Below are 18,032 nucleotides of genomic sequence, written 5' to 3' on the forward strand. Positions count from 1 at the left end.
GCTAATTTTTTTGTATTTTTAGTAGAGACGGGGTTTCACCGTGTTAGCCAGGATGGTCTCGATCTCCTGAACTCGTGATCCGTCCGCCTCGGCCTCCTAAAGTGCTGGGATTACAGGCGTGAGCCACCGCGCCCGGCCTAATCTCCTCTTATAAGGACATCAGTCAGCTTGGATTGGGTCCCACTCATATGACATCATTTTACCGTAATCACCTTTTCAAAGGCCTTGTCTCCAAATACAGTTATATTCTGAGATACTGGGGTTAGAACTTCAACACATGAATTTAGAAGGAGACATAAGTCATCTCATATTAATGCCCCCCAAAATTTATTACTTCAGATAGTCATGCCCTAAATGAAAATTAAACAACTCAAAATTAAATAGAATTTTAAAATTTCATCATCTCTTTGTTATTATTACTAATTTTTTTTGAGACAGAGTCTCGCTCTGTCACCCAGGCTGGAGTGCAGTGGCTGATCTAGGCTCACTGCAAGCTCTGCCGCCTCCCGGGTTCACACCATTCTCCTGCCTCAGCCTCCCGGGTACCTGGGACTACAGGCGCCTGACACCACGCCCAGCTAATTTTTTTGTATTTTTAGTAGAGATGGGGTTTCACAGTGTTAGCCAGAATGGTCTTGGGATCCGCCCGCCTCGGCCTCCCAAAGTGCTGGGATTACAGGCGTGAGCCACTGCGCCTGGCCGATTTCTTTTTTTTTTTTTTTTTTTACTATCAATGATTTTTTTATGAGAGATAGCACACCAAGTATTGCTATAAATATTAGGATTAATTCTATTGGTGTGCTTCATGATCATGTATATTTTATGAAGATTTATTAGACCAAAACTTATAAAATTTATCTTAAAGTAATTACTTTTGTAATAACTGTACATTTTAGCATTATTTTTATCTGTTGGAATATTTTCATAGCTAGTAAAATTCACCATAATCATTAATTAGAGCTGTAATAGTTAGTAAAATTCACCATAATCATTAATTAGAGCTGTAATTTACACTTTTATATTAAATTTACATTTACACTTTAACTGATTGATAGAACATCAACCTAAATACCCAAAAGGAAATTTTTAATCAAGTGACTTCTAGGAGGGTGCCTGTTCTGACGGTGGCTATTCAGAAACAAAGAGCAAATCTCAAGAAGAGACCTGGTTCCCACGCTGGCCACACCTGTTGCCACACTGATGGGATGTGCTGATCACAGTAAGATCACAGTCAGGCTAAGTGTGGGGTCAGCAATGGTCTTGCTCAAGGCACTTTGTGCTGAGGACACGTGACAGCCTGTGTGTGTGTGTGTGTGTGTGTGTGTGTGTGTGTGTGTGTTAGCTTCTGTTTTTCTGTGGGTAAATACATGACCCAAAAATTTCTCAAAATAATTTTATTCTTAGTACATAAGATCCACTCCATCACAGCTCTTTCTGTTCTGCTTTCTTGTTTATTGGATACCTCTACAGGCCCAGGACGGCTCATGGAGGAGAGAGGGACCCTCCCCAGGTCGAAGGTCCAAGGTTTGGATGATGGGGTGCGGCCCAGGATGGGTGCCAGGGATCTGGAGGACATGAGTGGATGAAGGCCCCCGGCTTCAGCTTCCTCTTGGTGGAATGTGGGTGATGAGGTCCGACCATGCAGCGCTGCTGTGAGGATCGGATGAGAGGATCCCTGGGAGGTGGTCGGTGACTTGGTACCGTCACCTCAGTGACTGTTCTTCATCCTCATGGATGTTCAAAGAAGACTCCTTCATTCCCTTCAGGAGACGGGACCGATACAACCTCTGAAAAGTTCATCACCTTAGCCGAACTTTATAGCACTTTCTTCCTTTTCCAATTTATTTGATGCTATTTAAATCAGACCTAGTGATTCTGGGAAGCCCGGGATTCCTGTCCTTTACAGGAGACGCCAGGTGTCTTCTGTGCGCATGCGCGACATTTGGGAGGAAACCCAGAGCCTCGACTCTGAGCTTGCTGGACTCAGGTCCAAGGAGGGATTCACCACGTTGGTGTAAGGTGTGGTCTGTGTTTCAGATTCATGTACCAGATGAGGTGATGCTTTGATGTCAGTACCTCCTGTTGGGGGAAGGTAGGGGATCTGGACCAGTGGTCTAGAGGGTCCGTATGGGGCAGGACCCAGACACCTGAGGATACCGGGTTTAAGAGGGGCGGGACTGAACGAGGCCTCTCCGCGCACACGCGGTGCCTTGGGCACCTACATCGTGCTGTGCGGCTTCCGTGGGGGCGTCCAGGGCGGGGTCTGAGCTGGGAGACCCGCCTCTGTCCTGTTCTCCTGCAGTCACTTAAAACTTTTTAGTTTTCCACTGAAATATCCAGATGAGATCGTTTCATGGGTGGGGAGAATGGAGGCAGGGAGAGTCACATGTGGACAGGGTGAAGGTTTAGGACGCTCACTGTGGAGGATGAAGAAGCAGCCGCCCTGTAGGTGGTGTGGGTCTGTCGCTCTCTAGGCGTCGGCACAGCCCTTACGCACTGCAGAATCCTAGCATGGGGAGGCAGAGCTCACCCAGCAGTGGGTGTGCGCCCACTGATAAGCCCTGAGCTAGGGTTAGGCCTGTGAGACAGGGCATTTGCCCTGTGATGTCAGATTGCTGCCATCCTTATGTGCTGGGTCCAGAGTTCCGGCAGGTGCAGACACCTGGCCACTGGGCCCGTCTGGGGCCACTGAGGCGATGCTGCGGCCTGTGGGGCCATGATGGAACCCTTCCAGTCAGAATCTGCCCGGGAAGCCATGGGGCAGTCTGGGAGCCTGGGGTTGGCCCCGGGTGACTGAGGCCCGTGGACGCAGGTCTGGGCGCTGTGCAGACCCCCTGGCCCTGGGAAACAGGACCCAGAAAGGTGGTAGCTTCTTTGATTTCAAGGAATCCAGGTTGATGGAGACCCTAGGGCTGAGCCCTCCCTAAGGAAGTTGCTTCTGGGTCGGGTAAACAGCAGCGTGGCCCGCTCCCTGCGATCTATTCCGCATCAGCACTGGGCACGAGGGTTTGTCCCTGGCATAGGGCCTGAAGAATGTGCTTCAGGTGCCTTGGCCGGCCTTTGCTTCCTCCTTCCAACCCCGGGGGCTCCTCCATGGCCCACACCCTCCGCATCCTGCCCCACCCACTCCTGCTCAGGCTCCAGCTTTGGCCCAAAGTCAGACTAAGTGTGGCATCTCTGGGCCCTGGACCTGCCCAGTGGGTTTTCCACGATCCCAGGGGACGCATGCCTGGGACAGGTGTGTGGCAGGTCAGGTTTCTGTTAGCGACCAGAAGAGTCAGTCTCCACTAAACTTTAATTTGATGAATGCACACATTAAACATTATAGGACTGCAAAAACTAGTGCCTGGGGACTAGGGCGGGAATGAGAAAACAAGCCCATTAAACCCCCAGCTGGGTTTGCTCAGATCCTGAAGTCTGATCAAATAATAATAGCATTCTTACACATATTCCTCATACTAGGGTCCACTTAAGATTAAGAAACTGTCCAAGACTCTGGAGAAAGCTTTCCAGACCCTAGTCACGACTTAAAGTTTAGATATTGATAGAATGAAAAATACGCTGTCTTGCAGGTGCACTCCGCACACAGGTGTGGAGCTTAGAATGTATATAAGCACTAGAAAAAGAAGCTTGTAACTTTGAGTTGGTCCGGTAAGCTACTCCGACCTTCTCCCCGTAACTGGTTGCAGAAAGAACCTCCGTTCTTTTCCAGTCTGTCTGCATCTCCTTAATGGACATCGAGAATAAACAGCCGGATCCTGTTCTGTCCCAGAACTGGTGTGGGACAGGGAGTGCCTCTCCGAAGCCCTCCCTCGATCCCCACCTCCTCCCCACCCAACCTGGGCTGCTCCCGATCCTGGGACTGGGTTCAGGGAGCCATGGGGTGGTGGAGGCTGGTGTAGTAGGGTGACCCCTGTCCCAGGGGTGGCCAGGGCCCTAGTCACCAAGGACGAATAACAAAATAATAAATTTAAAAAATAAATGGAGAAAGAAAACATAAGTGTGTGTATGAGCAGAACAAAGGGAAAGGCCAAGATGCCGCAGGGTGACAGAGAGAAGGGGCCCCAGGTCACCCTTTGTAACCCCTTTCAACCGTCCAAGCTCTCTAATTCATGAATTCTACAGCATTAATTTACAATGTACCTAAATTTATTATGGTCCTGTGCTTTGCTCCTGGAGAGAAGAGAACTTAAGGGAATGGAAAATCTCACGGAAGGGTGAAGGGTTCCCCAGCCAGCCTTGGGGTGGTGCCTGGTTGATGTTAGCCATAGGGGTCATCATGAGGTGTCAGAGTCCCTGGGCCCCCATCAGCACACGCATCTCATGCTGTCCAGAATCCTAGAAGGGGACCTGTGGGCCTCCTCAGGACAGCTGCAGGGTGGACCTCAGAGAGGCCACAGAATGAAGTGGGCAGCTGAGTGTGTTTCTCCTGCCCCCAAATAGCCACTCAGCATCCCAGATCTCAGGTAACACCAGCCTCTTTCTCCAGGCCCATCCAGGAAGCAGAATCCAGGAGTTATCGTTCCCCTGATGTTCCATCAGCTGACAATGGAGAGAGTGACAGAGAGACACTGAGCAGGATAGAGATGGCCAGAGATCGGGGCAAGACTGAACATGGGCAGAAAGGAGGGCAGGAGAGCCAGAGGAGAGGACAGCGGGGTAGAAAGAGTGAGATTGAGAGGGAAATAAAAACAGGTGGAGGAAGAGACACAGGCGTCGGGAAAGGGAGAGGTGGAATTGAATAGAGGCAGCAGGCAGAGACAGGGAGACAAGGAGAATGAGGGCTCCACCCAGGGCAGAACAGGCATGCAGCTCCCCTGCACCCACAATCCCATGGAGGAGACAGGACAGGACTCACCTGCGACAAAGCCTGTCATCCGAGGTTGGGGCTGAGTCGCAGTTCTGGTTTATCAGCTTCACCATGAAGGTCCAGGGGCAGCACTGCTCGAAGCAGACTCTGAAGGTGCAGTTTCCACACCTCTGGGTCCTGGCCAAGGGCACGACGGCATCATCATAGCAACAGTGCTGCAGGGGGTCGTAGAACTTATCTCCACATCTCATGTGCGGCTGGCACAGCATCAGGTAGGGAGTCATGGGGGCCACTGGAGGAGACAGCTGGTGAGATCCAGGTGGTGGTGGCAGGTGGGTCCCAGCCTGGGGTCCCCTGGAAGGTGTACCCCTCCCCCAGCTTCCCAATCCCTCCCGGGCTCACCTGGGGCTCTGTGTGAGCAGAGGACCCTGGAGATGAAGAAGATGGCGAAGACAGCTGTGGGAAAAGGAAAGGGGAGATGGGATGAGTGGACAGCCACAGACATGACTGGCACCGACATTTAGAAGAAGATTGGGTGGAACCAGGGCTCGGTATGGCTTTGAGCAGTTCAGGAACTGAAACAGGGCTGTGGATGGGGCTAATCTGGGAACTGTGGATGGGAAATTGCTGTGAGCAATTCACGCCTGGAGATTTGGCTGGGCATGGCAGCAGGGATGAAGTGTAGTTTGGGGTGGGAAGCGAGCCCTGATGGTGGCTGAGATGGGAGATGGGCTCGGGTAGGAATGGGGTCCTGTCCTCCTTACCCAGGATGCAGCCTCGGGAAGCCATGGATCTGGGGTGGCTGCAGTGGAGTGAGCAGGTGATCAGCAGATCTCAGCCACTCCTTTTATCCCATGTTTCTAGTGGAGCTGGTGATGTCATAGCATGTCCTGCCCTCCTGCAAGTCCTGCAGAGACAGGTTGGGTCTTTGGGCAGGAGAGGTGCCAGGCAGGGTACGTGGCATTGTAGCTTTGATCTCACCTTTGTTCTCAGGAGAGAAGCAGTGTGCCCTTCATCTTCCCTGTGCTATGTGCCCCAGTGTCATTCCCCACCCTGAGTCCTCCTGCAAATAGGAAGGTGCAGGATGCTCCTCCATTAACTCTCTCCCACACTCACACATCCGCACAGCAATTCCACTGGATCCTACTGAGCTATGACTTTCCCCAGTTTCCTTGGGACATTGCTAACCCATGACATCTTTCCAAGGGGGCCCATTAGGTCCTGAGCTCACAACCGAAATGCATGGTCAAGAATCCAGTAACTGCTCAGTCACCTGGAGTTCATGGCACTTGGGTGGGACAGACTGTGTGACGCAGGCACCTGACTTTCATAGGTTTGAAAGGTGGGAGTGGAGCTGGCTGGACCCCTGGGACTCACATTCCTCTGGGGGCTCTTCACCTCCTTCTCTGCCTCGTTAATGGTCATTTATCCAGGACAGGTCCACTTGGAAGCTCACATGCCCCAGGCTTTGTGTCAGACACTGGTGATGCAGTGCTAAGTAGAAAACGCAAAGTCAGTGTCTTCATGAAGTTCATGACAGTGAGAGGAGAGAGAGAGAGAGAAGGTAGGAGAATAAAACTCCTGATTTTGGTTGTTTTGGTTCCTGTGTTCAGTATCGTTACCACTCTGAAGTTCTGGTGGAGAAATTCCACAGCCCTCCTGAGATTCTCAAAGGCCTTTTTCCTTAATGTGCTTTTTCAGAGGGATGGGTTGTGATTTTCGCTGAGAAGAGCCATCTTGGGTCAGGATGTGAGGACAGAGGGGAAGCAGCTGTTTTGGGTCAGTTCTGTGAGCCCCTCTGAGGTTCCGCAGGAGTTCCTCAGCTCAAGCTCACAGGCCACACCTGGCATGAACAAGCCATTCTCCTCCCGGCCAGGCAAGGTGACCTGTCACCCTCTAGGCACCATGGCTGGGTCCCAGCAAGGCATGGATGTCATCGGGTTTGTGTGTGTGGAAGATCCTGCATCTGTGTTCCTGGGGAGCATGGACAGGGGGTTCTCTCTGGAGGCAGGAGACAAGGGAAGAGGCTGCAGCAGAAATGACCTCAATAAAGACCAGAGTGCTCAGCACCACCTTCACCCAGGGCAGAGCAGACCCTGCTTCCAGCACCACATCCCTGTCTGCTCCATTGGCTTGCATTCCTTACTGCTGTGGGTACAGCAGTGTTTTCCAGGACACAGATTAGTATGTACTAGTAGTGTGGAAAACCAGTGCAGCTGGGCATAAACAATGTTGTTTTTAATTTTTTTTTTAAAAAAGGGCTAGAAAATGGGGCAGTGTGCATTTACCGGAATGCTGTGCTCAACTGTTTATGACACTCTTTTCTTTAAAAAAAATTGTTTATTTATTTATTTATTGTTGAGATGGAGTCTGGTTCTGTCACCCAGGCTGGACTGCAGTTGCACGATCTTGGCTCACTGCAACCTCTGCCTCCCAGGTTCAAGCGATTCTCCTTCCTCAGCTTCTGAGTAGCTGGGGTTACAGATGCCCGCCACCATGCCCGGCTAATTTTTGTATTCTCCATAGAGACGGGGTTTTACCGTATTGGCCAGTCTGGTCTTGAATTTCTGAACGCAAGTGATCTGCTCACCTCAGCCTCCCAAAGTGCTGTGATTACAGGTGTGTGCCTCTGTGCCCAGCCTGTTTAGGACTCTCTTATTGGGACTGTGTGTATTCCAAGTAATGATAGAACATTATTTATATTGTTCTGTCATGATATTATTACATGATAGCATAGCATATATCTAGAACTAGATATCTAGTTTCTGGAGGGAGTCACAGCCAAATGATGAGGACACTTGGGAGCACAGAAGCCTCCAGGATCATCTCCTTCTTCTCCAAGAGTCACTGACATGTCTCCGCTTTGATGTTGTCCATAAAGGGGTACGGTTTTCAGGTCCTTGGTTCCAGGCATTTTCTGGGAGGCTGCAGTGGAGCCCTGCACTAGGTCTTACTGTCTCTACCAAGAAGAGGCAAGGCTGCCTGCATATGAGCCAGAATGAGAGAGTAGAGCACCGTCCCAGGGGCAGGGGCAGGGTGGGCATCTCTGAGGAGGGAGGAGGCCAGCTGCTCTTTCCTGGCCTGAGCCTGGTCTCTCAGAGCCGCTGAGTCAGCCCAACGTCTCAAAAGTGGAGGGAGATTTTAGCAGAGCATGGGGGCCTCAGAGGCTGGGACAGTGTGAGGCCAGTGGGCGCCCGTCCAGGGCTCCCTGGACACTAAGAGCCCCTGACTAGACATGATGAGGCTTTAGGGTCAGTCAGCCCTGGGTTCAAACTCTGTCCCTGCCCCTTCCTAAGATGTCAGAAGAGGCTGTGCACATAGCCATGTCCAGTCCCGCCACCAGTCCCTCAGAATCCCCCTTCCTAATGTGCGCACTGTGGGGCATCCGTGTCTGGGCACGGGTCTGTCTTCTGCCTGGGGGCCCAGCTGTGTGAGGCGGGACCAGGATCTCCCGGTGGAAGCCTGTCCTCCAGTGTCTAGAGAAGATCCCAAGTGTCTGGACAGTAAATGTAAACCCTGACCTCAAACGACCATCGCTGTCCCTCTCTCACCCACTTCCTGAATCCAAGCAAGACACAGGCTGAGGTTCTGCTGGTGGTTGTCAGTGACACAGGCTGGGCCAGGAAACCCGGGTCTCCTGACCTCCCACCCAAAGGCTGCCAAGCTCCCCAGGCCTGGCCCCTCTGGGAAGAGTGTCTGTTCACAGACACTCTTGGAGGACACCCAGGTCTGATGTTCCCAGGGCTCGCGGGCAGGGCTGGCAGATCTCGGCTTCTGGAATGTGAAACCCCAGAGGATGCTGGCATTTCCTGCTGTCAGCAGCTCCCCCAATGCTTGCCCTTTTACTCCAAGAAAAAATAGAAGGAATCTCCCTCCTGGCAGCTCTGGGGTTTCCTTTCCATCTGCCCTCAGGGAAGCCCTGCAAGGAAACAGGCAGGAATGAGGTGGAATTTTAGGTGTGCAAGTATGTCAGGTATGTAGAAGGAAGGCCGGGTTTCCCCAGGCCGGAGGCCCCTCCGCTGCTGGTTGACAAGGAGGAGTCTGTGTGAGTCATTTTCTCCAAACACAATGTTGGGATTTCAGAAGCTCCCTGCAAGGGGGTTTCTGTTGACCAAAGCCTGGTCCCTGCTCTGGCAGGATCCTTCACATGATGCAGACCAGTGAATTAAGAGCCTCCATGTCATAGGAGGGGCTGGAGGAGAGGCCCCAGGATTTGCTGCCAGGAATGAAGCTAGAACAATTTACCGAGCTGAGACTCAAGATCCAGATGCCGGTTCTGTGGCTAGAATAGTGTCTCAGCAATTCAGGGCCATCACCTGGACATGAGCCACATCATCCTGTGGCTACACCAAGAGACACTATGGCTGTGCTGTCCAGAGATTCAAATGCATCCAGAATCCCAGCTGCAAGGTCTTCTTGGAAGGAAAGCATGAAGCTTCCAGCCTCTGCAGACCAGAAGCTCCTGAAGACGTAAGCTGGATCCCAAGTGTCCACACCCACATCCTGCACACCGTCCCTGGCTCTCACTGCCCTTGGCTTAACACAGCTCCTTGGGAGAGCCACAGCGTCACCCCTGCTTCTGCACCCAATATTCCATCCCTCTTCATTCTTCATCTTTCACTTAAATGTCACCCGCCCTCTGAAATCTTCTTGAACATCAAGGCTGAGATCAGTCACCTGTTACCTCCTGATAGCACCGTGATTGTCATCTGCCATGTTGTTATCGTGGTTCTTTGTGGCTTTTCTGTTAAGGCAGACACTCAAAAATCAGGTCTCTGCTGTGGTTTCTGATCGTCAACAGGAAGTGATCAAGTCTTTTCAGTGACCAAATTGACTGAGGGCTTTATTGTTAGTTGAACCAGAGCAGACCATTCAGCACCAGAGGTCTGGACCGTTCTTTTTCTTCTCCCCCAACACTCTCCACCAGTTAAATACACATTTTTCCTTAACTTTTCATGTGTGTATGTGTGCGTGTTTTCAAGTGTGCCATTTAGTGGCATTTCACAATATTTTGCAATTATCTGTGATAATGTGGGCAAAAAAAACTGTATCATTATTTCCAGACTCTCAAATACATGATGGCCCCAGGACAGTTAAAACCACAGAATCTCCTCTGTGAAAAGATTTTTCTTCCTCTGCTCCACAGGAATTTTTCTTTTTCTTTTTTTTTTTTTGAGACGGAGTCTTGCTCTGCCGCCCAGGCTGGAGTGCGGTGGCCGGATCTCAGCTCACTGCAAGCTCCACCTCCCGGGTTTACGCCATTCTCCTGCCTCAGCCTCCCGAGTAGCTGGGACTATAGGTGCCCGCCACGTCGCCCAGCTAGTTTTTTGTATTTTTTAGTAGAGACGGGGTTTCACCGTGTTAGCCAGGATGGTCTCGATCTCCTGACCTCGTGATCCACCCGTCTCGGCCTCCCAAAGTGCTGGGATTACAGGCTTGAGAGCCACTGTGTGAACGAATGTGCTTGTTCTGAGGAGAAGGAAGGAGGGTTCCTCTGAAAAAAGTCATTTGGGATCCAAATCTGGAGATGTTCCCCTTAGGGAGGCTGACACACTCTTGTCAATTTTTGCTTTCCCTTTTCTTTGTGACTGTGTGTAACCCACGTGATGATGTCACAACTATTTTTCCTAATAGTTTCAGTCAAGGGTTTTATAAACGTAGTAAGCTGGAAGGCTCTGAGTCTCACCCGTCCTTAGCCTCTCCTAGCAGGTGGTTGATGCTGTTGACAGCCTGGGCTCCTGCAGCCCTGCATGTGGCTGTGTCCTGTGTCAGGAGGGCTAAGCGGGGAAAAGGTGGGCTGTGGAATCCAGCCTTAGACCTTCCCTGTGCATCTGACTCCGTAGGGCACAGCGGAGAAGCAGCTTCACAGGGAAGCCCTGGGGCTGTCTGGAAGAGAGGGAGGTTTGAAGACCTGCAGGCAGCAAGTCTCACCAAGTCACCATGACAGGACAGACGGGTTGAGTGAGACACACCTTGAACATAGGACTTTCATCATCAATTCACTTTTTTCATTCATTCATTTAATACACCCTGTACACTTACTGTGTGCCAGTCGATGCTATGGCCACAATTGTGACTTAGTTCCAGGCCCTGCCCTCCTGGTTATCATAGTCCAGGAAGGACAGAGACACCTCTCCAGTGATGACCCAGGGTGAGTAAGGCTGGGAGCAGTGCCCAGGGTACCAGAAATGGCTTCCTGGAGGGCACCAGAAGACAAGCATTGGATGACTCTGGCATTCCCACCTTTCTTCTTGCCCAGAGTTCCCAGAATCACTGTAGAATGCACTAGAAATGCATATTAGTTCGTTTTCATGGTGCTATAAAGAATGACCTGGGCCGGGCACGGTGGCTCACGCATGTAATCCCAGCACTTTGGGAGGCCGAGACGGGCAGATCACGAGGTCAGGAGATCGAGACCATCCTGGCTAACACAGTGAAACCCCGTCTCTACTAAAAAATAAAAATAAATAAAAATTAAAAAAATTAGCCAGGCATGGTGGCAGGCGCCTGTAGTCCCAGCTACTCGGCAGGCTGAGGCAGGAGAATGGCATGAACCTGGGAGGCGGAGCTTGCAGTGAGTCGAGACCGCACCACTGCACTCCAGCCTGGGCGACAGAGCCAGACTCCGTCTCAAAAAAAAAAAAGAATGACTTGAAACTGGATAATTTATAAAGGAAAGAGGTTTAATTGACTCACAGTTTTTCAAGACTAAGGAGGTCTCAGGAAATGTACAATCATGGCAGAGGGTGAAGGGAAGGCAAGGCATGTCTTCCATGGGGGCTGGAAAGAAAGGGAGCAAGCAACTGCCACACACTTTTAAACCGTCAGATCTCATGAGAACTCGACCACTATCACGAGAACAACAATAAGGAAGTTGCCCCCATGATCCAATCACCTCCCACCAGATCCCTTCCCTGACACATGGGGATTGCATTTTGAGAGGAGTTGTTTGGGGACACAGAGCCAAACTATATCAGAATGCACCATCCTAAGAAATGAATCATTGCCTGAAAGTGCCTGTTGTTTCTTTTCTTCCCAGAGAATGCAAGAACTTGAACTAAAGAGAAACTGCCCAGGACAGTCCTGGCCTCATTCCTATCCCTTCTAGAGGGGGTGTCTGGTAACACTTGCCCAGGGCATGTTCACCACACATAAAACCCAGAGCTCACTGCCGAGTCCTCAGCTGTGGTGCAAGTGGGGCAAGCACGGACGGGAGACTCTGTCTGCCCTGGGCAGTGCTCCTGAGCCTTGGGGGACCAGTGAGTCATGAATTCTACGCTTCCACTGTCCCTTGCTGCCTGTCTATAAGTAATTAACTTGCTTTGTCAAACTGGCTGTGGTTGTGGGTGTTCTGTTCACCACACTCAGTGTAGTCAGAGTATAGCCCAAGATGCAGTGGCTGAAGTGTTCAGACCTGTATTCCGGGTGGTTAGCGCAGTGGTGGCCTTTGCCATCCTCCCTGCAGTGGGAGTCCTCCCTTGGGATTGGTAACTCATGAGTGCTGCAAATTTGGCAGAGCAAGGGGGATCCAATCTGATGAACCCATGGCTTACCAGGTGGGTTGTAATATGAAAATGTTTGTTCTTTGGCCCTCTTCCTATTATGACGCTAAACTTGGAACTTCCTAAGTTATAGGAGTGTCTTTTGTTATTCCCAATGAGCCTCTTTCAGATCACACAGCAGGAACTCAGGCTAAAAATATGCCTTAGGGTAGGGCCCCCACGTAGCCTCAGCATCAGGGCAGTAACCAGAAGAAAGACCAAAATATTTGAGGATTAGAGGGAAGGAACCTTCAGTGTCACCCACAAACCTCCAAGAAAGGTGATGATGGGGAGGCAATATAGACCAAAGTATAAAAACTCTTTTTTTTTTTTTTTTTTTTGAGACCGTGTTTTGCTCTGTCACCCAGTCTGGAGTGTAGTGGCATGATCTTGGCTCACTCCAACATCCACCGTCCAGGTTCAAGCTATTCTCCCTGCCTCACCTCCCGAGTAGCAGGGATTACAGGCGCCTGCACCATGCCCGGCTAATTTCTGTATTTTTTGGTAGAGACAAGGTTTCCCCATTATGGCCAACGTGGTCTTGAACGCTTGACCTCAGGTGATCCGCCCACCTCGGCCTCCCAAAGTTCTGGGATTACAGGCATGAGCCACTGCGCCTGGCCTAAAAACTCCTGAACAAGAAGAATTGAACTTCCTAGCTGCTGAACACATGGAGATGCAGAGAGGATCCCCTGTCCATCTCCCCTTATGAGCCTCGGTGAGATCTGGTCTTTCTTCTCAGTGCTCCTAAGCTACAGGCAGGCTCTAAGCAGGGGAGAGAAGTAATCAGATTGTGATTCAGGAAAATCCGTGTGTCCTTCTGTTGGGAGGAGGCTGGTTGGGAGGATTGAGATGGGAGCAAGAGACCAGGCAGGAGGCTGATGGAGCAGAAATACTCATGCAATTTCCAGAGTCCTGCAGGCCCACTCGCTCTCATGGGTGGATGGGATAAGCACGCACATCCCCGACCCCATTTCTCACTCTGCCATCAGGCCTCCCCTCTCCTGCAGCTGCCGTGTAGAGCAGTGGTCTCCAACACGGGGATTGTGACACTTTTTCAGGTTGTGAACCGATTTATTTGTCACCATGGGTATCCAAGACATTAAACCAGCATCAATAAAGAATAGAGGAATGTGCACACTACAGTATCTTATTCATCAGTGTTTAATTCAACTTTCTTTTGGGCTGTGTGTCAGTCAGATATAATATGATGTGAGTTTTTCCTAGTGAGTCACAGCCAAACAGCTACTAAACACCGGAAGGAAAAATCCTCTGGGCACAGGCTCACCTCGTCTTTCCTAAAATCACTGACTAGCTGCCCTGGTATGTTGCCCCAGAAAAACAAGTTGAGAGCTCACAGCCTCAGTCCTAGGTCCTTCCTGGGCAGGCTGAGATTGGGCTTGGCATTTGGCCTGCTACAAAGAGGGTTGAATTTAGGCCTGGAGACTAGCCAGTGCCAAGGAGAAGCACATTCCTCAGGGTGGGGTTGGGTTGGTGTCTCTGGGCACGGAGGAGCCCAGCCGGCCGTCCTTGGCCTTGGTCCTGGTCTCTCAGGGCAGTTAAGTCAGGCTGGGAAGAAAAATCAGCAGAGGGAGATGATGACAGAGCCGGGGAGTCAGAGGCTGGGTGGGAGGGAGGGCAGCTGGACCAGCCCAGGGCTCTGTGGATGCAAGAGCTCCTGTCTCAGCAATCCTGAGACTTTGCAGTCACACATACCTGGGTTGGGATCTTTTCATTTTCTCAAAGGGTCAGATAAGCTCTTTTCTAGTAGCCTTTTCATCTCCCTGTATGGCAAGAAAATTCAATTTTGGAGATTGACAGCTTTTCAATCCTTAGTCACATCCACTGCACATCTGGGCACAGCATGTGCTCCCTCTCTCAGCAGCAGCAGGACATTCAAACCACTTAAAACCCAACTCACATGCAGCAACCCTCACCATGGGCCTGTGCACAAAAATAGGCAAGCCACCTGGGTAAGTGCACACTTGCTTCACACTGGACCAAGCCTGAATCCTTCTTCCTGGGGAGTGCTGACACTGGGTCCTATTTTGGTTATAAAATTTATTTTATATCCATGAGCAACTGTGTGTCATTTCTCCAGAAATCCATTACAGTTCCAAGGTGGGGGATTTTCCCAGCAAGCAGCAGGGTCCACTAAATTCCCAAAGAAGCAGCCTGTGCCTCCCCCATCCGAGAGCTGCCCACTCTGGGTTGTCACTGTCTAGGGACAGTGGGCCTGAAACTCTTTGAGGACAGGAAGCTGGGCTGCATCACTCACTGCCATGTCCTTAGTTATTGGGGACCCCATCTCCTTCCAGGGTCACAGGACTCTCATGGATTCCTGGGAGATAAGAGTAAACTCCAACTCCCATTGGTTACATTTTGTCACCCTAGTTTTCTCTATGTAAGAAAGACCTGGCATAAGCGCCCCCTGCAGGTCATAGACACCATGTGGACGGGACTCAGACACCCCTATTCCAGCCCAGAATCCCCCTTAGTCCTGAGCTGAGCCCCTCCAGAAAGGCAAGCAGCCCCTGATCCCAGATGCCCCAGGCTGGCCTCAGGAAAGACAAGTGCTGCTGGGGGACTGAGCTTCTGGAAAGCAGCACACAGGAGAGCACTGGAGTTTTCTCCTGTCATGGGCTTTGCCTCTGGAATAAGTGCAAAAGAGATGGAATCATTATCCGGGTGACACCTGGGTGTGATTTCCACGTGGCCTCACGGAGTCTCTCCCAGATGACAGGCAGGAATTTGGTGGACTTTCAGATGTTCAAAAAGAATATTAGGAATGCAGATGTCACTGAGGGAGAGGGTTGGGCCTCACCAGTGCCTGAGGGCCCATCCTCTGATACCCGCCTGGGTGGGTGGAGTGCTCTGTGTTCCACCTGCACACTTCACACATGCAGGCTGGTCCCTGCTACCTACAACAAGAACTTAGGTGCCATGGCGCCCCTGAAAGAACTGTAACACAAACAGGGCTGAAACATGACCTCCCACTCTGCACATTACAAGTAACAAGAAGCAGAGAAAAGCTGCAGTCTTTTGAGGACCAGAGACCGAGGGGTTTGTCAAGTCAGGGCTGTGACACCCTCTTTGGGGCTCTGCGGTTCTTGGTGTCTCCAAGCTTCCAGGCACTGCCATGTTCCCCTTGTCCAGATGCAGGTGCCTGTAGCAGAAGCTGTATGTGGTACATCTGGTCCAGCCACAGCCTTGCATGGAGATGGCATTTATGCCAGCTCCTGGAGCTGCCCACTCCACCGAAGCAGCCAGAGTGCTTGGCTGTGCACAGTGGCCAGACCCTACTCTTGCTTGCTCACACACCATGCCTGGCTTGCCTGTGGCAGGTGTGGGATCTGGCGTGGTAGTGTGGTCTGAGTGCAGTCAAGCCGAGTGGGTGGAACAAGCACAGCAGGCAGGAGCAATACTCAGGGAGTCTCAGGACCAGGCGACAGTCCTGGGTCTGCTGAAGTGCTAAATCTGAAAAATCCCTCAAAGACCACTTCTTCAGGTTTCACAATAGCGATGTGATGAGGTAGTGTTGGGGAAGTGGCTGGTAGCGTCTTTTGCCTTTCCCTGAAGATGAAGCCAAAGATTTTTTTTTTTTCGTTGTCAAATGATCCTTTACTGAAATATTTTCCTTTGTGCTTCTTAACTAGCTGGGCATTCCACAGCACCACTGTTGGTGTCATCTATGATGTCATAAGGGTGGCGGCCGTCAACATCGCAGTCCACAGACTGGGCATTCCCCCGATCTCTTTAATGGTTCCAGAGAGTTCTCTGGCTAAAGATCGGTGCTGGGTCTGTCGAGCAATGTCGATGATCTCATCAAAAGTGATATTCCTACTGTGTTTAATGTTTTTCTGTTTCTTTCTGTCTCTTGGTGGTTCCTTGGGGGGCTTTGATGATTAGGGCAGAAGCAGAAGGCAGCACCTCAATCTGGGCCTGTTTTGAATGTTCAGTTTTACCATAATCCTCAGGCCCTTCCAGTCACCCGTTGCCTTGTCAATGTCATCACCAACCATTTTTGGAGACAGACCAAGGGGCTAATCTTGGGGGCCAGAACAGAAGTGGCACCGATTTCACCCCCAGCACCTGAGGTATAGAACTTTGATCTCACTGGGGTCATGGTGGTGGCGGCTGGTGTTGGATGAACCCAGATTTGGGATGACCGAAGAAAGGTGCACCTTGACCTCCTCTGAGCCAAAAGCTAAAAGTGAAGCCAAAGATTTTCTAGCATCCAGTTCCTACATACGAACACCCAGGGAATAGAGAACCACACACCTTCTTTTTACTCACCTTAAGTGTCACATTTTTCTTCTTTAATGTCACGTAAGAGCAATATTTTCTTCAGGTATCTTATCACAAGAACCACCACAAATTCTAAATCAGTGAGATCAGTCTTTCCATGGAGAACTCACATTGACATCCCTAGTCCCATATTTGCCAAATAGAAAGTTTCCCAGAAAATCAGATACTATGTGTTATGAAAGAAAAGGAAGTATTTAGTCATGAAAAATTAAGGATTCACAAGACCTCAAGGGAGAACCTATAAAGAAGTGAATGAATGAAGAGAAACTTCCCAGCTTAAGAATAAAGCAGGAGGCAGAGGATGACATTTGACTCAGCAAAGAGTCTACACATGGTCTGAGTGTCCATTCCTGGCCTGTGTGAAAAATCCTGTGATAGATGTTTTGTACAATGACTTTGGTGATATAGGATGACAAGTAAATTTGTCACCCAGTGAATAGCTTAAAAGGAAACCAATAATGGAAACTCTTGGATGGTGGGAGGCACCTCACTCCATGTCTGTCTTCTGATGTTCATATGTTTTCTGCCTTTGCCTGAGAACTCATCTATCTCCCAGCACACGACCAGAGGCACGCGTTCAGCACCAGGGACAGAGCCCCATTCATCCTGGGTGAGGCAGCAGTTCATTGTGTAAGGATGGAGGCAACTGAGAATTTCCCACCCTGGGATACAGAGAGCTCTGGGAAATGTCTAAGAAACATGTCCTGGGGTGACAGAGTCAGATCTGAATAAGAAGTCTGAATGAGCCCTCAGGAGGCTGAAATCAGGGAGCTCTGCTGGGACCCCAGGGCCCAGAACCATTGTTGAACAAACCATGTATCAGTGCAAGCAGCCTGTGTCATGCCTCCCTGAACCCTAGTCCTACAACACAAGATCCCAAACGGCCTGAGCCCTGTTCAAATCTCCACTACTTCCCAAGCCCACCTGTTCCCACTATACAACCACTAGTGGTGTGGATGGGCAGATTAGGACTCTCCCAATACAGGGCTTCAGTTGTTTCCAAAGCGGAGTTAACCTTGAAGACACCAGAAAAAACAATGACAACACCAGCATTTTCCAATGGGCTGTAACAGAAAATTGAAGAGGTTAGGGTGTGTTTTTCTGACGACTGTCAAGTAAGACCTTATTCTAGGTATCCTAGAGACTTCTCACTTTCCAGTCCAAATTTGACATAAAAGTGGTTTAAATGACACCCAAATTCATGAAGCATTCCATTAAAAAAAAAATTAATCAAAAAGCTGGCTCAGTGACTCATCTCACTTTGAAGTCCAAATTTGAAGAAAAAGTGGTTTAAAACTTAATAAAAAGGCCAGCATGCTAAATCACACCTGTGATCCCAACACTTTGGGAGGTCAAGGTGGGCAGATGGCTTG

General features: G+C 50.3%; 1 protein-coding gene and 2 long non-coding RNA genes across 3 annotated transcripts; 1 reads left to right on the forward strand and 2 right to left on the reverse strand.

Annotated features, from left to right (window-relative positions):
- The first annotated feature begins 796 nt into the window (after positions 1-796).
- On the forward strand, positions 797-3,982 carry LOC111520168. Its single transcript, XR_003309988.1, has 2 exons — positions 797-1,219; positions 1,471-3,982. It is a non-coding gene; the product is annotated as an uncharacterized LOC111520168 (long non-coding RNA).
- A 149-nt stretch (positions 3,983-4,131) lies between these two features.
- On the reverse strand, positions 4,132-5,600 carry IGFL1 (IGF like family member 1). The gene is made up of 4 exons (XM_031934920.1): positions 5,575-5,600; positions 5,213-5,266; positions 4,859-5,102; positions 4,132-4,542 (listed from the first exon to the last, which is right to left on the reverse strand). The coding sequence occupies exons 1-4, from the start codon at positions 5,597-5,599 to the stop codon at positions 4,539-4,541; spliced, it is 327 nt and encodes a 108-aa protein (XP_031790780.1). The 5' UTR covers position 5,600; the 3' UTR covers positions 4,132-4,538.
- Positions 5,601-13,499: 7,899 nt separating this feature from the next.
- LOC111520133 lies at positions 13,500-17,822 on the reverse strand. Its single transcript, XR_002724567.2, has 2 exons — positions 16,648-17,822; positions 13,500-16,558 (listed from the first exon to the last, which is right to left on the reverse strand). It is a non-coding gene; the product is annotated as an uncharacterized LOC111520133 (long non-coding RNA).
- Positions 17,823-18,032: the final 210 nt, after the last annotated feature.

This window comes from Piliocolobus tephrosceles, chromosome 21 (genome assembly GCF_002776525.5).
Source record: "Piliocolobus tephrosceles isolate RC106 chromosome 21, ASM277652v3, whole genome shotgun sequence".
Lineage (NCBI taxonomy): Eukaryota > Metazoa > Chordata > Mammalia > Primates > Cercopithecidae > Piliocolobus > Piliocolobus tephrosceles.